Source organism: Pangasianodon hypophthalmus, chromosome 16 (genome assembly GCF_027358585.1).
Source record: "Pangasianodon hypophthalmus isolate fPanHyp1 chromosome 16, fPanHyp1.pri, whole genome shotgun sequence".
Lineage (NCBI taxonomy): Eukaryota > Metazoa > Chordata > Actinopteri > Siluriformes > Pangasiidae > Pangasianodon > Pangasianodon hypophthalmus.
In genome coordinates, this window is record NC_069725.1 from 22638485 (window position 1) to 22663191 (window position 24707).

Genomic DNA, 24707 nt, shown 5'->3' on the forward strand with positions numbered 1-24707 from the left:
TAGTCCTCTCTGTCTCGTAATGCTTCCTTAGAATGACTGCAGACCACCTTAAAATAACTGTGGCCTTATTTATCTCAAAATACCTCCTTAAAATGGCTGTAATCTTACATATCTCACAATACCACTTTAAAATGACTGTAGTTTTATCTCACAATACCACCTTAGAATCACAGTGTCTTATTTATCTAACAATACTACATTAAAAATATATCTGGCAATACCACCATAAAATGACTGTAGTCTTATTTATCTTACTATACCAACACCATAAAATGATTGTAGTCTTATTTATCTCACTATACCAACACCATAAAATGACTGTTGTCTTATTTATCTCACAATACAACCTTAAAATGACTATAGTTTTATTTATCTCACAATACCACCTAAAAATGGTTGTATTCATCTCTATTTTGGTTGTCAATTCACCATGCTAGAAAAACAACAGTGCTTGGCACCCAATCAGCTATTTGATACTTTGAATAATAATGCAATTACTCACTGTTTTAGAACTACTGACTATTTAGAAGCACATACAAAAGGGTATGCCATAATTTTTGTCATAATTATATCACTAGCACTAGTATGATCCATCTAGTAGATGATCAAAACCAGAAGGGAAGCTTTCATTCATTTAGACAATAAACAACAATCCTGATAATTTATTAGAGGCATGTATGTTGTACCTGTTTTCAGCTGAACACTGCTGCTGTTTGCGCTGGTGCACGTGCTGTCAGAAGCCGAGACAGTGAAACTGTAGTTCAGTCCACACAGCAGCCCGGTGAACACACACGTGGTGCTGTTGCTGTTGCACGATGATGAATAACCTCCACTTCCCTGAGCAAGTGCTCTGTAGGATGTGGCTCCACTGCTGGGCTGCCAGGTCATGGTGACAGCCCCAGACACACAGTCCAAAGTGGGGTTTAGTGGGACAGGGACACATGGCACTGTGGAAAAAAACAGAAGGACTGCATTAAAGACTGTGTTTGAATTACATGCACTCCACGCATTCATGCACTCCACATAATCTAAAACTAATCATAAAGAGATTAAAAATTGTCCTGTTATTTAACAAAGAAAAATGTATAATCATTGATGTGGTGACAATTTCTGTGAAGAGATGTTTGTTTAACATTTATGGAAGGAATCTCCAGTGTCAGAATGTGTTTGCATCTGGATGCTTGTGTGTGAGCTATCTTACCTGAACGCAGCTGTGTGACTGGGTTTCCTCTCACACGGCAGTTGTTGCTAATAGCAACCACGCTAATGTTGTACACATTGCTACACAGCAGGTTGGACAAATTACAGAAAGTTCCAGTGGTGTTGCATCCTGTCACGTTCCCTCTGGTACCAAGAGCACTGACTTCATAAGACTCCGCCCCACCGTTAGGATCCCACTGTACCTGTGCAGAGTTGGCTTGGCAGTTCATGCTGGAGTTAACACGTGCAGGAGGACAGGGCCCTGATGGACAGTGAAAGAGAGAGATATATTAAACATTTCTCCTGCACATTTAGTACACACATGCTTGATTTGTAAACTGTGATCTCTGCACTACCTGATGTGACCTGCAGGGCGGTGCTCTGATTGCTGCTGCATTGACTGTTTGATGCTGTCACAGTTATGTTGTGTATCTGGCCACATGCCAGTTGCCTCAGAAAACAGCTGGTGGAGTTCGTGCTGCAGGATGAGTTTTGACCACCTAGAGCTCTGGCAACAGCAGTGTAAGAGACGGCACCCGTGACAGAAGTCCATTCCGGTGAGAATGAGCTGGAGTTACAGTTCAGGTACGCGAAGACAATATCAGGAGTGCATGGAACTGAATATAGAAGGAGTCAGGACATAAATTCTTCGAACATAAGTCTTGCAGACTATCTGAAGACATTCAGATAATGTGTACACCACTAAGAAAATAAAATATAAACATTTTCTTAAAATATCGTGCTATGGCATCCTTCAAAATTTTAAACTTATAAACCCTTTCTCTTTTGAGCTATCCTCATCATGTAATGAAGCATTAACAACCCTGTCAAAATACTCTGTTTGTGTGCATAATGTATTGATTATTGACTACAAGTCATATAGTAGGAGTGCAGGGGTGTCCAGTCTTATCCACAAAGAGCCAGTGTGGCTGCAGGTTTTCATTCCAATCAAGCAGGAGCCATACATAATTCCACCTGCTTAATCAGTTGATCTTGGCTTTCACTCAGATGTGGCTTCTACATGGTGGGAATGAAAACCTACACCCACACTGGCTCTTTCTGGATAAGACTGGACACCCCAGGTATAGTGGCCATAGTCTGACTCATAATTTCTCCATAAATGACTGTAGTGTTATTTCTTTCACAAATCTGCCTTAAGATAGTTGTTGTCTCTATCTCACAATAACATCTTAAGACAGCTTATCTATATCTCACACTACCTTTTAAAATGGCTGTGGTCTCCTTCTCACAAAACCACCTTAAATACCACCTTTAGATGGCTATAATCTCTCTGACAATACCACCTTTTGATGCCTGTAGCCTCTGTCTCACAATGGCACCTTAAGAAGGTTATCTCTATCTCAGCCTTAAGCCATCTGTAGTCTCTATATCACAATACCATCTTAATGTGGAAATAGAATCTATCTCACAATACCACCTTAAAATGGTTGTTGAATTCTTTATCTCACAATACCACCTTAGGATTGTTGAAGTCTCTTTCTCACAATACTGCCTTAAATGGCTGTAGTCACAATCTCACAATACCACCTTAGGATGTCTTTGGCCTTAACCTTTCTCATACCTGAAAGGAAGTCGACTGCCAGACTTGGTAAACTCGAGCACTCATTCCCAATGGCCACCACCTGAACCCCGTACACCGCCCCGCAGGTGAGGGCCTTCAGAATGCAGAACGTGTTGACACCAGAGCTATTACAGGAAGCATAGTCATTGTATCTGCTTATAGCAATGGCACGGTAGTACACTGCCCCCTGGCTGACATTCCATGACACACGTGCTTCGTTTTTGGTGCAGTCCATCACAACGGAGACACCCATTGGGACACAGGGAGCTGGATGCAGAAAATGAACATGTGAGGTGGGGTCAGAAATCTTGAGCCTTGGAGGAAATGAATCAATACCTGCATACCCTAATAGTCCAAATAGAGCAGGAACTAAATGGTTTCCCAGAACTACAGCCTAAAGACTAAAATAAACCCTGATTCCTCTGAAGGAAACAGGTGTAAGAACACCATTATTAACTGAACCGAGCTGGTTACAACAGAAAAAATATTTTGCACCCCTTTTCTTTTTGCATCCAAGTTGTAATTGTACCTAATATTGGTCCTTGTCAAATATTTGCTAAACTCTATATGCTAACATGTAGGGATTTGTTTAGTACACATTTTTGCTCTCAGCTCTAAACACACCTAAATCAGGCAAGTACAACCCCTGAATACCTGGCACACCTGAGTTTGGAGCTGGGAGAGTGCAAAAATGTGGACCAATCTGAGGTACCCAGTGGCTAGTTCGGCAAATCTTGGCAAATCTTATTATGTATGGCCAGATTTTTATGGACCTGGGATAAACTGTAATTAAAACTATGCATATCTCTATTTCAGTATGCATGTCTGCATGATGAATGTTTTATGATGTTGATGTGTGTATGCACACCTGTCTGCAGGACAGAGGCGTTGCTCGGTCTGCTCCTGCACCCTTGCCCCACGCTTGACACCTTGAAATAGTACTGCTGTCCACACTGGAGCTCTGAGATCTGAGCACTGGTGCTGTTGGTGGTTAGCCCCACCTGTTGGCCGATGTTGTTTTCGGCAGTCATCACATATAACTGAGCGGCCCGGCTGGACTGCCAGGTCAGAGACGCGACTCTCAGGCCACAGTCCATAGTGGCGCTTAAAATCTGGGGTATACATGGAGCTGCACAGGACAACCATATATTTGATTAGAATTATCTTGATAGTGACACCGCCCACTTGTCATTACTATTCATAAAGCAGACCTTTTATTGATATTTGTAAGCTTCCCTTCATTGTGATTCTCATTAGACTTATAGCTGCAGTGTAAAGGCTTCAGCATAGTTCATGCAGAGAAGACGTTTGGCTGGCTACCACAAACAAAATGACATTGAGCAAACGGAAGTCATGCGGAGGTTGTGACATAAACATGGCAGCTGGGCAAACTCCTCAGACAAACACACTACGCATCCAAGCCTGTGATTGGTTGTTCTACACGAGGCATGCCAAAGTTGATTCAGTCAGGGTGACTTTGGGAAGCAGCAATATATTTCCTGTAGTTGTGAATATCGCCATAAAAATTTTAATAGCGCCAGTCTGCAGTACTTGAGGATGCAACAGAGTATGCAACAGCCAACAACACATAACTGCAGAGAGTATATAAGCTTGTAAGCTTGCAATGCTGGTTTTGTATTCCTGCAACCCACACAGACATCATCCTTATTAAGTATGCTGAAGCCTTAAAGCTCTTATAGATGGTTGGAGGTTGTCTCACCCATGCGGATGGTGGTGTTGTCACTAGGGGTGCTGCTGCACTGCAGGTTGCTGGCGATGACTCGGACCATATACGTCTCTCCACACAACAGGTCACTCCAGCTACATACTGTTGCATTGGTAGTGCACATGTGGGTGCGGCCTAATGTCTGTCCCTGAGCAACCGCAGTATAATTTACTGCCCCGTCACTGCCGGCCCAGCTGACAGAGGCGATGCTGTCCTCACACTGAATGAAGGTCTGCACACCAATTGGCACACACGGGGCTACAGGGAGAGAAAGGGTCAAGTAGTTTTGTTTCTTGGAGCATTAATTTAAGGATTTCCTAAAAACAGTCTCACCATTGCATCAGCGGATAATCTCATTTTGATACTGTAAATTTGTATCTACACAAAAGTTTTTGGGTGAGACAGACTTCCATTATTTGTTACATATTTTAGCCTGATCAATTACATGTGGGATAGAAAATTGTACATGGAGAGATACAATTTGCACAAGGCAGTCAGAACGTACCAGTAGAAAACCTGGCGGTGGTGCTTGTGATGCTGCGACACTGATCATTCTGCCCCAACACGCTAAAATTGTAACTCTGGCCACAGGGTACCTCCACCTGCACATTGGACACAGGGCTCTGGAAGGAGCCGGTGTAGCCCAAGTTTCCTGTAACTGAGATGGTGTAAAGGAAAGCACCAGTGGCATTGGACCAGTTCAGCTGGAGTGTATTGGTGGTGCATGAACCGGACACGGTGAGGTTCTGCACCTGGCAGGGTTCTGAACAAAGGTTAGATGATTAATGCCCCTTGATGGACTTAAGCCATGCTTAAATGTAATGAGAAGACAAGACTGAAAACAAGAAGCAAAATATAAGTAGAGTGGCAGCAAAGGAAAAAGAATGTAGTCGGGAGAGAGAGAGAGAGGGTGGGAGAGAGAGAGAAAGACCTGTAGTGATGTTGACAGGTGCGCTGAAATCACTCCAGCACTGTCTAGTATAAGCTCTAACACGCAGGGAGAACTGCACTCCACACTGCAGCCCACTGAAGCTGCAGCTGTCTGCACTCGAGTTACACACTGAGGCGGCTACTCCAGGCATGAAAGTGGCACTGCCCAGGTAGTACACGACTCCTGGCCTCTGTTCCCAGGTCAGCACGGTTGTGCGGGTGCTGCACTGCAGGTTCGCCGCCACATACCGGGGCACGCAGGGTCCTAGAGGTCAAGGGCAGTCATATTAACATTATATACAGTATAGACTTTAAATTCTCGATTCTGATTGGTCAGAAGGTGTTGATTAACTAACAGAAATAGCTGTAATTTTTGGAAGGAGTCTCCAGTATTAGCTCATTGTAACAGTAAAAAGTAAAGCTGTAACTAAGTTTTCTGACAATTTGTTTCTAGGACATTCTTTAACATTAAATATAACTATAAATGGATAAAAAGTAAACATGTTCTTTAATAATTTAAAAATTGTAACCATTGCCAAATTGTATAAGAGGAATAACTTCAAGTTATAACTTCAACTTCAAGGTAGTAACAGTAACACTGCTTTCCATAGAGGTTCCTTCCCACCATGCTGTCATTGATTATATTCCTATAACAGCACACCTCCAAGTGTTTTATTCCTTAATTAAGCTGCTTAAGACTCACGGCTTTGGAACGTGATGCCGGTTTCCAGGCTAACGGCACCCGCACTGTTGAAGGCTGTCAGGCTGAGACTGTACGTCTGTCCACACTCCAGGTATGTAATGTTACAGCTGTTCTGCAGTGTGACACATTTTAATTGGTCCCCGTTGTTGCTAGTAGCGGTGAGTTCATAGGATGTCGCTCCTGCGCTCCTGGCCCAGCTGATGGATGCTGAATCATTTGCACACTGCACTGCTACGGCAAAGCTGATTGGGTCTGGCAGGCAGGGGACTGAACACAATGACACGTTTGCCAATCAGTAACTTTGGGAGCAATGATGGACACATTTATTATATTAAAAATGTACCATCAAACATTATATATGGATACACTGTATCTTTTCATTAACCTGTAGTGAGCAGGGCCCCTACACTGCTCGAGCTGTTGAGGCTGGTACCGATGGCTATGGCACGGGTGACGTAAACCGTCCCACACAGCAGTCGTGGCACGCTGCATGATGTGTTTGTGGTCTGGCAGTAAAGGGTATCCCCCCGCTGTCCCTCGAGTACGACCATGTATCTCACAGCCCCGAGACTCGGCTCCCATGTCACCTCCCCACGGTCACTGAACGCTCGGGTTGCCAGGATGGTAGGAGGACATGGCTCTGCAAAAAAACATTATATGTTTCTGTTTGGTCAGATTTAATTTGAGGTCTTTAAATTATAACTTATAAACTTCAAGAGGTTGAGCAATAAAATTTTGACCTTCAGTATTTTAGACTTTTTTGGTAGGTTCTTTAATGGCAAAAGTGGTAAATACAGTATGTCACAGCAGTGTGCCAACAATTACACAATTTGACAAACTTCTTGGAACATGTTTCAAAGCTCTGACACTGGAGTGTCCATAAATATTAAATAAATATGATCCTTGTAGTTTCTCCCCAGTGATTATGCTATAGCCAACATTTTTCTTGTAAAAAAATTTGTTTATAGATATATGTGGCCATACAAGTCCCTGAGAATTGGTTGTTATTGTCGAATCGTATTAATAAATGCTGTAGTAAAATAAGTGCATTAATATAAACCTGAGATTTTCTTTGCAGCTAGGACTACCGTCAGAGCTGCTGTTATAGATATCAGATTGGTGAATTCAACAGTGCTGTGGCAGTTAGCTCTTTTTGCATTCTAATCTGTACAATGTGGATTGGCCAATTTTCCCTCACCTGTGTTGAGTGTAAGAGTGTTGGACCTGACCCCATCCTGGTAGATATCGCTGTAGGCAGTCAGAGTGATGTTGTAGATCTGGCTGCAGTTCAGATTGTAGAGCACACATGTGGTGTCACGGGCCGAGCAGGATGTCTGGAAGCCCTGCTGCGACACTGCCCGAGCAGTGTAGCTGTCAGCGCCTCGGGTCATGTCCCACAGGAGCAGAGCCACAGATGGTGTGTAGCTCGCACTCACCAGCACTGGAACACATGGCCCTGAGATCACAAGATAAACTTTTTACAATTACAAATTTGCATAGCCATTATTACAGTGAAAAAAAAACCTGTGTTTTGCACTGTGACAGCTAAAGAATAAGTTCTAACAAGTTATAAGTGAATAAGTACAGTGCACTTATTACAGTGTAATAAGTAAGGAATAAAACATCACCTGTCTGAAGGTATCGATCCATGGAAGTGGAGCTATTGCAGATGCTTCCCACGGCCTGGATGGTGACGTTGTACTTGTCTCCACACAACAGATTTATCAGGTTGCAGTTAGTCTGAAGAGTGTCGCAGGAGACATTGGTTCCTGAGATGCTGCTCACTGCCATGGCCTTGTACCTCAATGCACCGGCACTCAAATACCATGAGAGCACGGCCGTGCCAGTCAGAATATCCATCTGAGCCCGGATATTAGTGGGAGCACATGGAACTGCGAGAGGGAAGACAAAAATGGAGAAGGTAATTGATCAAGAGAGACTGAGAGTTGCTTGGATGTGCAGAACTGAATGTCAAAAAAATACCAATAAAAGATGAAAACTGCTGTAGCCTTTAGCTAAGATTATAGCGTCCTGATGTCATGGCTAACAATCATTGCTAGCTATTTTTATATATTTAAGTGAATATGTATATGCATTTATAAGTATGTTCAGTGTTTTAATTAAGGAACAAACCACGACAGAGCATGCTGTTAATTGTGCACTAGATAAGGTTTGTGAAAAAAAAACGTGTCTTACATTTAAATGGGTGTAGTTGAATATCATTTGAATGTTTTTTTACTCATTGAGCCCCCATATCCACCCACGTACACCAAGATCCACCCCAAAACGGTGGCTTATTGTGGTTCAACTAGAGTTATCATGCTAACTAGTGTTACCGTTGGCAAGGACTGTTGTGACATCACTTTTAAGTGGTTTCTTCCTCTTCATATACGATATCAATTGCATGAATAATTGCATTCTATTTGTTGAAAAACATGGCCACTTTTTATCCATTTGATGTGTGTGTGTGTTTGTTACCTGAGTCTGTGCTTTGGATGTTGCTGGGCTGGCTGCTGCAGTTTGCATCAGAAGCAACCACGCTTGCATGGTAGATGTTTCCACAGGCCAGGCCACTAATGCTACAGCGGTCAGAAAGGCTCTGGCAGTTAGTGGAGCGCCCCCAACTGTCTGTCACCATGGCCGTATAAAACTGAGCCCCCAAGCTCTTGTTCCAGGACACGGTCAGGTTGCGGGCCTGGCAATCCAAGTCCAGCTTGATGTTTTGAGGAACACACGGTACTGAAGCAGAGAAAAATATAGGAATTCTGAATAGTTTTAATATGGAATATCAGGAAGCTGAGCATAGTAAGGGTTGTGTGCCTGTCAGTCCCACTGAAGGAGGCATGGCCTTTTTATCTGTCAGTTCAAGTGAAGAAGGCATAAGCCTTTCTACCTGTTGGTCCTAGTGAAGAGGTGTGACCTCTGTGCCTCTCTGTCTCAGAGAAGGAGGTGTGGTCTCTCTGACTGTTGATCATAGTGAAGGGGCGTGGATTCTGTGCATGTCAGTCTCAGTGAAGGAGGCATTGCCTCTGTGTTTTTCAGTCTCAGTAAAGAAGGCTTCTGAACCTGTCAGTCCTAGCAAAGGAAGCATGGCTTGGGTGCCATTCAGTCTTAGTCACTAAGTAAGTTTGTTTAAGTAGTTATGAGGGAGATGAAAAATATACTCTCATTTCCATGAATCTCTTGAGCAATTTTAACAAGTGGGTCTGGTGGAATGCTACTCCCCTGGGACTCCTCTCACCTGTCTTGATAAGTGTTGGGGGACTCGGCAGGCTAAGGCAGGAGCTGTGTTGCGCCACCACCGTGGCCGTGTACTGCAGACCACACACCAGGCCTCTGAGGTCGCAAGATCCATCAAAGCCATTGCAGCTGTCTGTGAACGTTCCATTCATGCTTACTGCATTTACTGTATAGAGCTGACCTCCTGCACTGCTTGTCCACCTCACACTCACCACGTTATCAGTGCAGCTCACAGTAGCATTGATACGTGGTGGCTGGCACGGTGCTGCACATGCAAAAAATATGATTAGGGCAATGAAAAATAGTAGCACTTGATAAATTATAACATAGAATATACTCTGTAACTTGGAAAGGATATAGCAGATTATACCACAGCACTGTTGAATTCTTGAATCTTATTGGTCAGAAGGTGTTGATAAATTTTCTATAACAGCAGCTCTGACAATAGTGCAGCTATAAATGACAAGTTTATATCAATGCACTCGTTCTCCTTATAATATGCTGTAATATGTTTCTGTAGTAACAACTTACACAGGGACTTATATGGAGGATGTCCTACATAATCTATGCCTAATAATATGCTATTTAAAATGTGTTATTTAACAAAAAAATACCCTATAATTGTTTAACTTTTTTTTTTTAACCAAAGGCCAAAAACTGAAATTTCCAACTGTTTTGGGGGTGCCAGTGTTCAGAATGGAATTTATTTGTGATGTCACACTCCACAGTAGTGGTTAATGGCTAATAGGAAATAGAAACTCAGTGCTTTAAGTATTTGCAGTTTTTCATAATTATTTCTTTTTTTTACTTAGCCTACTACGTTTAAATTTTATAATTGTATTGTGGCAGTTGTATACAGTGTTTTACTATCAAAAAAGCTTTAGCTATGCTGTCCATTTTATCTCTGTACCAATGTTATTTTGGAGAGGTGTGAATTGTTTGCTTAGCAGGGGCTCACACCCCTCCCTATTCCCATTTCCCTGCTCACCAGCAGCTAAACACAGAGTCACTATACTCTACACACAGAAACCCAACAGTATCCTGACTAATCTTATAACAGACTTGAGGCAATAAAATAATTCATTTGTTTATACTGATTGAAAATGTCCCATAAGTCGAATTCCATTCTGCCGGCGGAACAGAATGTCCCGTACTGTGAGAAAAGGTTTAACACTGATGGAAGAAATCTCCAGTGTCAGCACTCTGTAACAGTCAGTAAGTGTCATTACTGCAGTTTCTTGGTAACATGAAGCTGTTTTTTGTCTTATTAACTTTAAGAGAGAAAAAAGAGAGGCTGGAGAGTGATTATAGGTAGGATATGTAAGTGACATTCCACAACATTGAGTTTATTTATGATTGTCATTGTGAATTTGTCATCCATCTTTTATGTTACAACCTGTATGCAGTGGCATTTACTTCAACTAATAGTCCTGAAAATTCAGTATTGTAATGTGTAGACAGTGGTTGGTGTATGAAAGAGGAGAAGTGTAGATGTCTGTGCGAGGGTGTTACCTGTCTGTACCATTATAGCCGTGCTCTGAGAGCTATTACAGGTTCGTCCTGCTGCAGTGACAGTCACCATGTACGACTGACCACAGGGAAGGGATGTGACCTCACAGGAAGTGCTACCATTAAGAGTAGTGCAGCAGGAAGCTATGCCCTCAGGCGGCTCAAGTGTGGCTGTGTATGTGAGAGCTCCAACACTGCGCAACCACCGCACACTCACTGTCCCCGTGTTACAACCCACCGACACGTTCACACCCTCAGGAGCACATGGTACTAAAGAAAGAAAGAATAAAATATAGGCACTACTGTGAAAATATATGTATATACATGCATCAATAATCATATACACTGCCTGGCCAAAAAAAAGGTCGCTGTTTGGGTTTAAATAAGCAAATACTTAAGAGCCTATGATTGGATCATTACTGCAGTGATTAATATGTTTCAGCTGGCAACAATTCTTTTAACCTTAACTGATGCAGTGTGTAGCTTCTCATTTCTTAAACAACCATGGCAGATTACGTATCCCATGGTCGTGGAAAAGATGTTACTGAAGGGGAAAATTGTTGGCCTGCATCAAGCAAAGAAAACAACTAAGGAGATTGCTGAAATCACTGGAACTGGGTTATGAAATGTCCAGTGCATTATTAAAGCCTGGAAGGATAGTGGTGAACCGTCAACTTTACAGCAGAAATGTAGTCGGGAAAAAAATCTTGAATGATCGTGGTCAGAGATCTTTAAAATGCTTGGTGATGTCACATCGTAAAAAAATCGACAGGAGAACTCACAGCTATGTTTAATAGTGAAAGTAAGAGCATTTCCACATGCACAATGTGATGAGAACTTACAGGATTTGGACTAAACAGCTGTGTGGCTACAAGAAAGCCATTTGTTAGTGAGGCTAATCGGAAAAAATGACTTCAATTTGCTAGGGAGCATAAAGACTGGACTGTGGAGCAATGGAAAAAGGTAATGTGGTCTGATAAAATCAGATTTACCCTATTCCAAAGCAATGAGCGTGTCAGGGTAAGAAGGGAAATGCATGAAGTGATTCACCCGTCATGCACAGTGCCTACTGTACAAGCCTCTGGAGGCAGTGTTATGATCTGGGGTTGCATCAATTGGTCAGGTCGAGGCTCAGCCTCATTGTGCGGCAATAAAATGAAGTCAGCTGAGCACCTGAATGTACTGAATTACCAGGTTATCACGTCAATGGACTTTTTCTTCCCTGACGGCACAGGCATATTCCAGGATGAAAATGCTAAGATTCATCAGGCTTAACTTGTGAAAGAGTCATTCAGGGAGCATGAGGAATCATTTTCACCCATGAATTGGCCACCACAGAGTCCTGACCTTAACCCCAGTGAAAGTTTTTGGGATGTGCTGGAGAAGACTTTACAGAGTGGTTAGACTCTCCTGTCCTCAATGCAAGATCTCAGCCAAAAATTAATGCAACTCTGGATGGAAACAAATGTTGTGAAGTTGCATAAGGTTACTGAAACAATGCCAGGACGAATGCGTGCCGTAATCAAAGCTAAATGCAGTGCAACAAAATATCAGAGTGTGCGACTTTTTTTTTGGCCAGGCAGTGCATATTTTTAAATATACCCAGCTCTACAGATAAAATCAGCTTTAATCTACTATACAGTAACTCGTGCTCTCTCTTTTTGTCTATCTCTCTCTTTCTTCCGTGTCTCTCACCTGTCTCAGACTGTATGGTGTTGCTGACTCCGCTGCTGCACTGTGCATTGGTGGCTGTGAGGCTGAAACTGTAATTCCTCCCACACTGTAACCCAGGGACTGGACACATGCTGTCGCTGGAGTTGCACTGATAGTAGCGTCTGTCACTGTCTGTTGCCACAGCAGTGTAAGACTCCGCCCCTGCTGATGTGTTCCACACCACCCAGGCTGAGTTGGAGAGGCAGTCTATCTCCACGCTCTTCAAGATGGGGACACACGGAGCTACACATACAAAAGCGCAAACATACTGCATGAAAAAGTGCCATTCATTAAGAGTGAGTTTTCAATAACACGGAAATCTACACTGACCTGCTTGAATAATTTTATAAGGCGAACTAACTCCATTGCAGCCGTTTTGACTTGGTATTACGGAAATGTTGTAGGTTCTTCCACATGGCACGCGGATGCTGCAGAACGTGTTTGTGCTGTTGCATGTGTAATAGCCATTGGAAGAGACGGCCTGCACCATGTAGCTGACCCCAGGCACGCTGGGGGTCCAGTTCACTGAGATAGTGTTGGAAGTGCAGTTTATATTTGTGCTGATGGCCTGAGGAGGACATGGGGCTGGAGAAATACACCATAGTCAACTCACAGATCAGAGATGCTACACTCTGGACTATATGCACATGGTAAAGAGAACAACTGCAAAGACACAGGGCATTATTACTCCTTTTCCTACAAACTACCAATGAAGATCAGTAATGTATGTAGCTATCTAAAATAAAAACACCGTGATGTGACATTCAAGAAGAGTTTGCACCCTAAACCAGCAGTGGTATCCTCACTGAAGGTGTACTGTAATCTTGGCTGTATAATCACCTGAGATGGCACTTTGTACAGAACTGCGGCTGCTGTTGCACTTATCATTCTGGGCCACCACCGTCACGTTGTACGTCAGGCCGCAGAGGATGTTGGGAACTGTGAAGAAGGGCTTGTCTGTAACAGGGAACATCACTTGACCAACACTGGTCTCCACCATGGCTCTGTAACGTGTGGCTTCACCACTCTGTTGCCAGGTAACGTTAAGCACCGTTGATTGACACACCAGTATAGTCTGGATGTTCTGAGGTACACAGGGACCTGCATTGATGAGGTCAGACAGAGGTCAAGATAATTAATCTATCCTCAATAAGGTAGTCATAAGTATTCTGAGATGAATGAGACACACTCATTGTTTGAGAAAGTAGATGATATCTCACAAACTCTGGTAGAGTGAAGAGGATGACCCATCTCACCTGTTTTGACAATCTGGCTCTGGCTCTTCGGTCCTATACATGTTCCAACCACTCCTGACACATAAACCTCATAGGTCTGTCCGCACTGGAGTCCAGGAATGTCACATGTTGTCCCATTGCTGCTGCAATTGAACCTTAGTCCACCGCTGCTCTGAGCAACAGCCAGGTAAGAAACAGAACCCTGAGAGATCTGCCAGGACACGGACATAACGTTTGACTCACAAGGAAGCTGGACAGACACCTGATTTGGGGGACATGGGCCTGCAATAATAGGAATAGAATAGGAAGTTCTGTACATAATAAAGATTGTATAAAAAAATGCAGAGGTATGCTCTCTTGCACATTTAACATTGATATTTTAAGGATCTGTTACCTGAGTTAATGGTCACCCACCCCTGGGCAGGGCTAGGGCAGGTGTACCCCTGACCACTGACGCTGATCTGGTAGGACCGGGCACACTGCAGGCGAGTCATGTTACAGGAAAATCCAGTTGTGCTGCAAGTCACACGGTCACCCTCATCCAGGGTATCAGCAGAGGCATTGTAATATAGAATGCTATTACCCGGCGTCCATGAAACGAGAGCAGAATTACTGCTGCAATCCAACAAGACACGAGGACTTGAGTGAGGACATGGCCCTGGACAGAGAGAAAATAAGATCAAAAAGGAGCTAAATATCCCTCTATCATCTCAATATATAATCCCACCATCTTTCCTCAATGCACACTTATTCTTACTCTTTTAAATAAGGTGAAAAATAAGAGGGAAAAACAAATTCACAGAAACAGATGATAAAAAATTAAAAAGGGGTTGTAAGTGACTTTGTTGCCCAATGTTCATCCTCAGTACCTGTAGACACGGTGTAGGGTTGGCTGGGCTGAGACCTGCAACCACCACGCTCTGCGACAACTGTGATGTTGTAGTTCTGACCACAGCGGAGATCTAGGAAATCACAGCCGGTGTCTGTGGTGCTGCAGTTGGACTTGTATCCTTGACTACCCACTGCGTACACCACATAATTGTCAGCACCACGAGCTATGTCCCACGTTACCGAGGTGATCGAAGTGTCACAATTGTAGTTTGCTGTGACACGGGTAGGGATGCAAGGAGCTGAAAGAGATAAAGTAGTGTGTTAAGGAGTAACAGTCTCACTCTTTCCCAAGGTATCTCTATCTCTCACCTTAGTGCAACTATTACTGTCACCTTTTGGCAGGTATCACTGTGTCTCACCATTTTATAAGCAACTCTGCCTCTCACCTATATCAAGGTATCTGTCTTTCACAATTGTGTGCAGGTACCTCTATCTCTCACCTGTGTGCAGATATCACAGTCTCTCACCTGTGTGCAGGTACTGCTATATCTCACCTGTGTGAGGTATCTAACCATCCCCTGTGTGAGGTATCTGTCACCCACTATGTCTCACCTGTGTGCAGGTATATCTATGACTTAACTCTCTGCAGGTATCACTGCCTCAGAACCTTTGGGCAGGCATTTCTATCTCTCCCCTGTGTGCAGATATCTCTTTGTCTCACCTGTGTGCAGGCATTACTGCTTCACACCTCTGTGCAGGTACATCCGTCTCTCAAATGTGTGCAGGTACCTTTGTCTCCAACCTTTGGGCAGGTATCTTGATCTCTCACCCATGTGCTCTCACCTGTGTATCACTGTCTCTCACCAGTGTATAAGCAACTCTGACTCTCATGTGTGTAGGTATCTATCTTTCAACTTTGAACAGGTATCACTATCTCTTACTAGTGTGCAGGTGTCTCTCACAAATGTCCAGGTACTGTACCTCTGTCACTCAACTTTATGCAGATATCACTGCCTGTCCCCATTGCATAAGTAATTTTGTTTTTCACCTGTGGCCCAGGTATCTCTATCTCTTGCCTGTCTGCCTCTATAAACCTTACCTGTGCTGAGTTCCACAGAGGTGCTAGGCTGGCTGGTACACTCTTGAGTAACCCCGGTAACAGTGACTGTGTATGTCTCTCCACACTGAAACTGGTTGAAAGTGCAGTATGATGCTCTGGTGCCACAGCGCACAACTCCACCTGTGATATTCACTGCCAACACATTGTACGACTGGTCCACACCAGTGGTGTTCCACCGTACTGTGGCAATGCTGGTATTGCACTCTAGAGAAACTGACAGGTTCTCTGCTTTACAGGGGGCTAATGTGAAAGAATAAGAGGAGCCCTTAATCATACAGACAAAAACATTTAAATGAAATTAAAGGTAGAAGGTAAAGGTAAATTAAAGGACTTTCTGTCCTTCTCTGGATTCATGTATCTACGCATATCTGCAAGTCCATACCTGTCTGTACTTGGAGATCAGAACCTGGGATGCTGCACCTAATGCTGTAGGTGGTCACAGCAATGCCATAACTGCGTCCACATCTTAAGCCCTGGATGGTACAGGCAGTGCTGTTGGCGTTACAGGAAGTGCGTGTGCCATCAGTGCCGATTGCCAGTGCGGTGTAATTTTTGCTTCCATTAATAGCAGCCCACTGCACTGCCAATGAATTGGCACTACAGTTAAGCTGAGTCTGTACATTACTGATCAGACATGGTGCTGCAGAGAAGAAGAGGAGAAGAAATAAGGAACAGAAGAGAAAAGAAAGATAGAAAATATGTTGACAGCTTTAGCCTAGTACAAAAGCTCCACAGTAAGAAAAAACTACCTTTTGATAACAAACTTTCTGGTGTGTAGCCTTTATTCATGTGATATATCTAAGAAGCTTGAACAGATGTGGTCTCTAATGACTGTAAACTGGTGTATGCTTACCTGAGCTAAATTGGGTGCTGCTGTTTGCAGTGCTGTTGCAGAGCCCAGTGGAAGAGATTACAGTAGCTGTGTAAATGCGGTCACAGTCCAGCTTCACCACACAGGAAGTAGTATTGGATGTACAGGAAAAGGAACCACCATCACTGCTCACCAGAGTAGTGGTGTAAAAGAGGGCACCGGCACCACTGAGCCAAGTGAGGTTACCCTGGTTTGTGCCGCAACTAGCAGTAGCTGCCAGACCGGATGGTGCGCAAGGAGCTAAGCACAACCAAAGAGGACACAATATTTAATAGCTGCTGTCTTCCTAGAACTAAATGCCCCAATATAATGTGGCGTACCTGTGCGGATCTGCACTGGTGCACTGTACTGGCTGGTACAGGTGTTATCCTGTGCTGCCACCCGGACTGTGAAGAGCCAACCACACTGGAGTTGGTTTAATGTGATGGATGTTGCTGTGGTGTTGAAAGTGGAATTTGCTCCACTGTCCTGCTGAGAGAACAGGAAGTAGGTGACACCTGGCCAAGGGCTGGGGTTCCATGTGATGGTGATGTCATTGGTGCCACACTGAGTAACTCCGGCCAGGTTGGCAGGGGTGCAGATAGCTGGAGGAAAGGGGTTTTACTGTTACTGACTTTAAAGGCTTAAAAAATTATATGCATATGCGTGTATTGGAGGGAGGGGCTTAAGTGAGCAGTTTGGATGGATGGTGTGGGTTTGACAAGTCTGGCGAAAGTTAGCAAAATCTCCAAGACTGACTGCCATCAAAGTTGTGCCATCATTGCCATCATTTTACATAGTTCTACACATCTTTTTCACCTGATCTCAGTAGCACAGGTGTGCTCGGGTCACTCCAGCAGCCACCCTGTAGAGTAACAACGGTGATACTGTAGTTCTTTCCACAGTAGAGGTCCAGGAAGACGCAGCTGGTTCCGTTTGTGGTGCAGTTGTGCCTGAAGCCATCTGAGCTTGTCGCTGTGGCAATGTACCTCTCAGCATTGAGGGCAGCATTCCAGCTGACAGAGCCGACATTATTTTGACAGAGAAGGGACACCTTGACTCCACTGGGTGGACATGGACCTGATACCAAGGGGGAATGAGGTTCAGATAGAGAACAAATCTTACTGTGATCATAGCCTAAAGCGCTGCAGTGGTGTTGGGAAATTCACATGCATGTGTACATACCTGAAGTGAAGGTGAAAGCACTACTCTGCAACCCATTGCACGTGTCCGAAAATGGAGTGACCACAAAGTTGTAAGTCTGTGAGCAGGGCATGTTGGGTATTTGGCAGTAGGTATTTGAGTTGCGACAGTATTTGACATCGCCGTCACGTCCTAGGGCAGTGACATTGTATCCTATGGCGCCGGGACTTAGAGTCCAGATCACTGACGCTGTGTTATTGGCACACTGCAGACTGACAGACACATTCTGAGGAGCACACGGGGCTGGAAAAGAAGAGTGGAGTGAAAAAAAAGGATGGATCAAATGAAAGTGTTAGGGGGAAATTTTTATTTTAAACTATAAGACATTAAGTAGCCTGAGAATATGTCTGCATTAACTTGTATGTATTTATAGCTGGTACTCTAGCCACTCAAGTAGTCCATGTGTTTGTGTGCTATAGTGCTGAAAGTTAGTTGTCAGTAGTGTATTAGCATTTCCTCTTATTACCAGTCTGCAACTGGGTCCTGGCTACATTGCTACTGTTGCATTGTCCTGCCACAGCCCCCACGGTGACATTGTACAATCTTCCACAGAGCAGAGAAGAGATTGAGCAACGTGTCTGGTTGCTGCTGCAAGAGTCTGAGTGGTCCTGAGTCTGAATACGGGCGATGAAGTTCTCCCGGCCCAGGCTCTCATTCCAGCTTAACACCGCCATGCTTGTTCCACAAGTGTAGTCAATGCGCACTGCTGCAGGAGTGCAGGGAACTGCAGAAACAGCATGGAGACAACACACAGAGTAGAGTCACGATTTGCAGTGTAAGGCTAAAGAGTTCTTGTAATTTTCAGAGAATACGTTTTTCACCTCATTGCTTATACATCAGTAGTATTAGCTGTAATCGTCAGTAGTATCACATGTTAGTCGTATCTGCCTGTATATCAGTAGTGTCACACTACTGTGTCAGTAGTATCAGCTGTAATTATCAGTAGCATAACCTCTTCTCCTCCTTGTCATTTGTGTTGTCTTTACCTGTAACAATGCTGAGAGGAACACCACCAATGCTGTTACACCACAGGCCACGGGAGGTGCCTTGAACTGTGTACCTCTGTCCACACCTCAGTCCCTGCAAGGTGCAGCTGTTATTACTAGAGCCGCAGCTGACTGACTGACCCAGCGTTGAGCTGGCAATTACAGTAACATCCAGTGCATCCTGTACCCAGGCCCATGAGACCATGACCTGATCGCTGATACAGCTGGAAGGGAAAACCTGCAGCACAGGAGGGCAGGGAGCTGAAAGAGAGGAAGCCACATGATTTGTAAGGTTAATAATATATACATTCATGTTTTACTTACAAGACTATTTCAATGTACATCCCTTGCATCACTTCCTTTAGGTAATTTTCAATCTCTTGTTCCTCATTTAGCTCCCTCTCCAATATCTCTACAGCCCCTCTTCCACAGTTTCTCCAAGGCTTCTCCTTTGTCCTCCCATCTTTCGCTCGGTCTGTCTCTTTTCATACCTGTTTTCACTGTTGTTCCTGCCCAGGGGCTGCTGTTGCAGGTGCCGTCACTGGCAAGCACACTCACATTAAACACCGTTCCACATTGCAGCTGTGTGAGTGTGCAGGTTGTGCTGGAAGAGACGCAAGAAGCAGAGGGAACTGTCTGGCTCTGCATGTAGGCTTGGACGGTGTATGCACGGGCACCAGCGCTTGCTTGCCATGATACATTTACAGCACCTGAGCCACATTGCAGCTGAGCAACCACGTTATAGGGGTCACAAGGTCCTGTAAAAGCCAGAGAGTCAAGTGAACACAAAAAAGCAGTACTTCTTCTGTATTTTTAGTCCCTGCAAACTCACACACCTGTGGTAACGCTGACGCCTGTGGTGGCGGTGCTGTTACAGATGCTGTTACTTGCGAGGACCTGGAGTGTGTAGGTCTGAGCACAGGTCAGGCCGCTGAAGTCGCAGGAAAGGGCAGAAGTGGAGCAGGAACGGGTGAAGCCACTCGGGCCAGTGAGGACACTAGTGTAGGACAGAGCACCCACTGCCTGAGCCCATGAGGCCCGCACTGTATTACTGACACACACCACACTGGCAAACACAGAGGCAGGTATGCACGGAGCTACAGAGAGAGAGACAGAGAGATAGTTGGACGGGGGGGTGGGGGCACACAGTGACAGAACATAGTTACAGCTTTACAAAGTGCTGTCACTGGAGACTCCTTCTATAAATGTTAAATAAATGTCTCCTCACAGAACACTTCACAGTATCAATGATTACACGTTTTTTTGCTACATTTATGTGGACAGTCCACCATACAAGTTCCTGTGTAAGTTGTTACTATAGATATGCTAACATATTGAGAAGCACATTAATATAAACCTGTGATTTGCAGCTCCACTACTGTCAGAGGTGCTGTTATAGAACATTAATCAACACCTTCTGACAAGTCAGATTCAAAAAATGAACAGCACTGTGGTATAATTATTTTTTAATATATTTGAGGGTTGAGGGTTATGTACCTGTCTGGATGATCTGACTTGGGCTCTCTGGTCCAGTACACACTCTGTTAGCGGCCATGACGGTGAGTGTGTAGCTCAGACCACACTGCAGCCCTGAGATTGTACAGCTTGTGTCAGATGAGCTGCAGCCTCGCAACAGTCCATTTACGGGTCTGATAAGGGCGCTGTAGCTCAGAGCCATGGGGCTCGGGCTCCAGGTCACACTCAGCATGTTGATGTCACAATACAGGAATTTAGAAACAGTCGCTGGGGCACAGGGAGCTACGGCATAAGGTCATATTATTGATTACATGACCAATTGAAATTTTGAGGTTGATATGAAATCATGAAATCATCACTATTATCAAAATAAATTTCTTTTTTAAATAAAATTATATCATGATCATAACAACAGTGAAATTTTAAAAAAATGTTCAAATGTAACCTTTGACAAATATGACATACATGTTTACAATTAACAAAGATTTGGATTTATTTTTAATTTGGAAATTTAAAATTGCAAAAAAAAAATCTTTTTTACAAGTGAGACCTGGCCAAGAAGACCATACACATACATTACCACACAAGACATTAAAATATGATAAACCAATTTAAATAAAACCTAAATGAAGAGAGTAAAAAAAAAAGGGACTGAAAGTGATTTTCAAATATAACACTCAAAAACGTAAAAATATTTGAACCTGAAATAAGGGAGTGTAGACATGAGTCACAGTAAGTAACAATAATGAAGAAATAATTTCAGGCATAATTTAAGCACACTTTCTCATTATTAAGACTTAGTAAATGCATTTAATTTATACTCAAATGGCTAAAACAGATTTCTGCAAATTTAGTACTTGCCCTTAGGATGTATTAATATCATCAATCATCCAAAATGACAGGCTGTGGTAAATCACAGTGCAGTTGCTAAATTATTTGCTTTGTATTAACCCCATCCTGTGTTCTGGGCTTTTATGTACTCATAAAGGCAAACATGCAAAGCAGACAACAAATGAAATGCACTATCCCCTGTAGACCTTATTATTCGGAGGTCTTATACACACAGGGTCAAAATGCATTAGACAGCCAGTTAGTTAATAGATCACAGTGAGGAATAATTGTTATAAACTTCAAAGCAGAATGGTAAACATTGTAATAATAGAATAGAATGGAATAGAATAATATAGAATAGAATAGAATATAAATAATAAGATAAAATAAATAGTGATAGACAATTACGAGATGACATTACAAGAATATAATATGAGCACATGACTAAATAAGACAAAGTGAAAGTTGTAAAGTTTACCTGTGGACTGTGTGTAAATCTCACTCTCTGTGCTCGCACACACGCCATCACTGGCCGTCAACCTGATCACGTAATCTTGGCCGCAGCGCAGGCCCGTGAGCTGACACCCTGCAGAGGTGCTGTTACACCACACCGTGTGTCCATTTGATCCTACAGCCCTCCCTGTGTAGGACACGCTGGTGGGGCTCGAGTCCCAGCTCAGTGTTACAGTGTTAGTGATGCACTCTATTACACTGCGGATGTTAAAGGGTGCACAAGGACCTGTGTGGGAGAAAGCAGAGCAAATGGTTAATGAAAAAGTATTTTCATTATCCATCCATTTTCTGAACCGTTATCCTACACAGGGTCAGGGGGTAGCCTGGAGCCTATCCCAGGGGACCTGGGGCACAAGGCTTGAGACACCCCGGACAGGGTGCCAACCAATCGAAGGGCACAATCACACATATACTCACACACCCATTCACACTACAGACAATTTGGAAATGCCAATCATGGAATTGCATGTCTTTTGACTGGGGGAGGAAACAGGAGTATCCGGAGGAAACCCCCGAAGCATGGGGAGAACATGAAAATTCCACACATACAGGGCGGAGGCAGGATTCAAACCTCCAACCCTGGATGTGCGAGGCAACAGTGCTAACCACTAAGCCACTAAGCCGCCATGCTCCCCTTTTATTTTTATTTTTATTTTTATTTTTATTATTATGATGATGATGATGATAGTAATTTATTACAGACCTCTAATCTGAGAAGGAATTAAATGTAGTCAGCAAACAAAAGGGCATAATCAACAAATAATAAATTAATAAATAATTAATTATTGTGGAATTACAGTATTTATTACCATTACAGTGATTAATTACAGACTCATAATATACAGTGTATAGTATAAACTATTCAATCATGACTATTCATTCAAGTCTACACACACACACACACACCTGTCTGCAGTGTAGCACTTTGGCTCTGGAGGCTGGAGCAAGCGTCGTCAATGGCCACCACACTGACGTTGTACACCTGGCCACAGCGCAGATCGGTCAGGCTGCAGGTGGTGGTATTGGATGAGCACGTTGTCTGGTGGCCTTTGTTGCCCATGGCAATGACCCTGTAAGACTGAGCACCAAGGCTGGCTTGCCACATTACTGTGGTGCGGTTACTACAGGTCCTCGCAACTGTCACATTGGTGGGCACACATGGCACTGAAGAGGTCAAGAGGTCACAAACAACACAAAAAGACAGCATGTAAAGGAACAGTGCTTGATGTTTGAGGTTTACTGCTTTAGATTAGCACTGGAGCTACAAGGGTAATGTAGCTAGCAAATCAGCAAAGTGTACTTTTAGCCTTATGCAAACTGCATGCTTAAATCAGCTGTTTATATGCAAATATTTTCTTTAATTTTAATAAATCAATTCCAATTATGCTTATCATAAAGTGTTATTTAATATTTATGGAAGGAGTCACCAGTGTCAGCACTTCAACAATCTTCTGAACAGAGGACCAGCTTACAGCAACCTTTGTCATGTTTTATTCCTTACTTATACACCTATATTGATCAATTAAATATTTCATTCAATGTGACATCAGTAGATTTAGTCTATTTATTCTAATTATTAATCATTTATTTTGCTACATGTACATGCTAAAATTATTTTTAACATTTTTTAAAATTATTCTAGCTTTCCAAAGAGGTACAGCTTGGATGTTTTTCTGAAAGACAAATCCGACTGATGTAGGAAGAGGCAGACCATTAATGGCTCCATCACTGGATTGATGTATTTGGGGGAAAAAGTTTCTACCTATAATTGTGGAAAAGATCATATATATATACCCTCATGCATACAGCATACAGTTAAAGAATCTGGTTTCCCCCATCATTATAGCACAAATGTCACTGTACAAAAAGGGTTTTAGGGGAAGCTCAACAATAAACAGCTAAAAGAAAAGTTCACTGACCTTCTTTAAAGGTCACGGCCCGACTGAGCATGCTGAAGCAGGTGCCATTGTAAGATCGGACAGACGCCACATATGATTCGCCACACGCTAGAGAGCTGAGGCTACAACTGGAAGAGGTTGAGTTACAGAAGTGCTGTCTCCCACTGCTGGCAGAGACCACACTGGCGGAGTATCCATTAGCACCATATGTCTGATCCCAGGTCAACTGGAGAACACCTGAGCTACAATCCACCCAGGTGTTAAAATTCCCTGGCCCACATGGAACTAACACAGAGAGACACAAGGAGAGAGAATGGAACTGAGTCATTTACAGTGCTTTACACACGTATTCACCCCCTTTTGAACTTTTGCACAGTTTGTTGTGTTATAACCTGGAACTGAAATTGACTTAATTTGGAATTTATATCATAAATCTACAGAAAATAATTTAGAATATTAAAGGCGAGGGAGTATAATTTTATTTACTATTCAAAGTTTTTATTTATAGAATTATTTACAAATAGAACATGTAAGTAATGTAAGTCATGATTGCACTAGTATTCACTCCCATTGTTGTAAAACCCCTAAATTAATTCTGGTGCAACCAGTTTACATAAGAAGCCACATAATGAAGTCCGTCTGTGTGTCAATTAAAGTGTCACATGATCTTAATATTAGTACACCTGTTTCTAGATGAACCTAGAGTTTTTCTAGTGAACTGCTACTTTCTGGAAAAGTACACCACAGGGTTTGGGTATAAAAATGTTAGTAAAAATGTAAAGAGAATGGGACAACCATGACTCAGCCTAGAAGAGACCATCCAAAAAATGTCAGTGACTGGGTAAAGATGGGATTGGACAGAGAAACATATGGTTGCTCTTGACTCACCTGAGTTCATACGGATGGGCGCTGAAGGCCTGCTGCGGCAGATGCCGTTGTGGTAGGTGATGCTGACGTCATAGACCTGGCCGCATTTGAGGCTGGGAACCCAGCAGCTGCTGTTCACGGTGCTGCAGTTCAGCAGGCCTCCACTTTGGTCCACCATGCTGGCCGTGTAGGAGCCAGGAAAGCGTGAACTCAGCCAGCTCACCAGCGCCCGGTTCCCATCACAATCTAGAGTGGTCTGCACCTGAGATGGAGGACAGGGGGCTGGGAGAAAGA

General features: G+C 43.4%; 1 protein-coding gene across 1 annotated transcript in view; it reads right to left on the reverse strand.

The window, feature by feature from the left end:
- LOC113530559 (uncharacterized) overlaps positions 1–24707 on the reverse strand; it is a 44593-nt gene that overhangs the window by 12611 nt on the left and 7275 nt on the right. Inside the window, exons 10-45 of the mRNA XM_053240552.1 lie at positions 24435–24695; positions 23568–23831; positions 22555–22812; positions 21614–21874; positions 20326–20586; positions 19665–19925; positions 19320–19586; positions 18829–19089; positions 18309–18566; positions 17825–18085; positions 17459–17719; positions 16981–17244; positions 16643–16900; positions 16172–16429; positions 15769–16029; positions 14708–14968; positions 14233–14496; positions 13860–14120; positions 13444–13704; positions 12934–13188; positions 12586–12846; positions 10894–11160; positions 9383–9646; positions 8620–8880; positions 7770–8033; positions 7340–7597; positions 6527–6781; positions 6142–6408; positions 5440–5703; positions 5014–5271; positions 4503–4766; positions 3651–3911; positions 2783–3049; positions 1557–1817; positions 1202–1462; positions 687–947 (exon numbers count right to left, since the gene is read on the reverse strand). Coding sequence (XP_053096527.1) covers positions 687–947; positions 1202–1462; positions 1557–1817; positions 2783–3049; positions 3651–3911; positions 4503–4766; positions 5014–5271; positions 5440–5703; positions 6142–6408; positions 6527–6781; positions 7340–7597; positions 7770–8033; positions 8620–8880; positions 9383–9646; positions 10894–11160; positions 12586–12846; positions 12934–13188; positions 13444–13704; positions 13860–14120; positions 14233–14496; positions 14708–14968; positions 15769–16029; positions 16172–16429; positions 16643–16900; positions 16981–17244; positions 17459–17719; positions 17825–18085; positions 18309–18566; positions 18829–19089; positions 19320–19586; positions 19665–19925; positions 20326–20586; positions 21614–21874; positions 22555–22812; positions 23568–23831; positions 24435–24695 — 9411 coding nt within the window. The remainder of the gene's footprint in view (positions 1–686; positions 948–1201; positions 1463–1556; positions 1818–2782; positions 3050–3650; positions 3912–4502; positions 4767–5013; positions 5272–5439; positions 5704–6141; positions 6409–6526; positions 6782–7339; positions 7598–7769; positions 8034–8619; positions 8881–9382; positions 9647–10893; positions 11161–12585; positions 12847–12933; positions 13189–13443; positions 13705–13859; positions 14121–14232; positions 14497–14707; positions 14969–15768; positions 16030–16171; positions 16430–16642; positions 16901–16980; positions 17245–17458; positions 17720–17824; positions 18086–18308; positions 18567–18828; positions 19090–19319; positions 19587–19664; positions 19926–20325; positions 20587–21613; positions 21875–22554; positions 22813–23567; positions 23832–24434; positions 24696–24707) is intronic.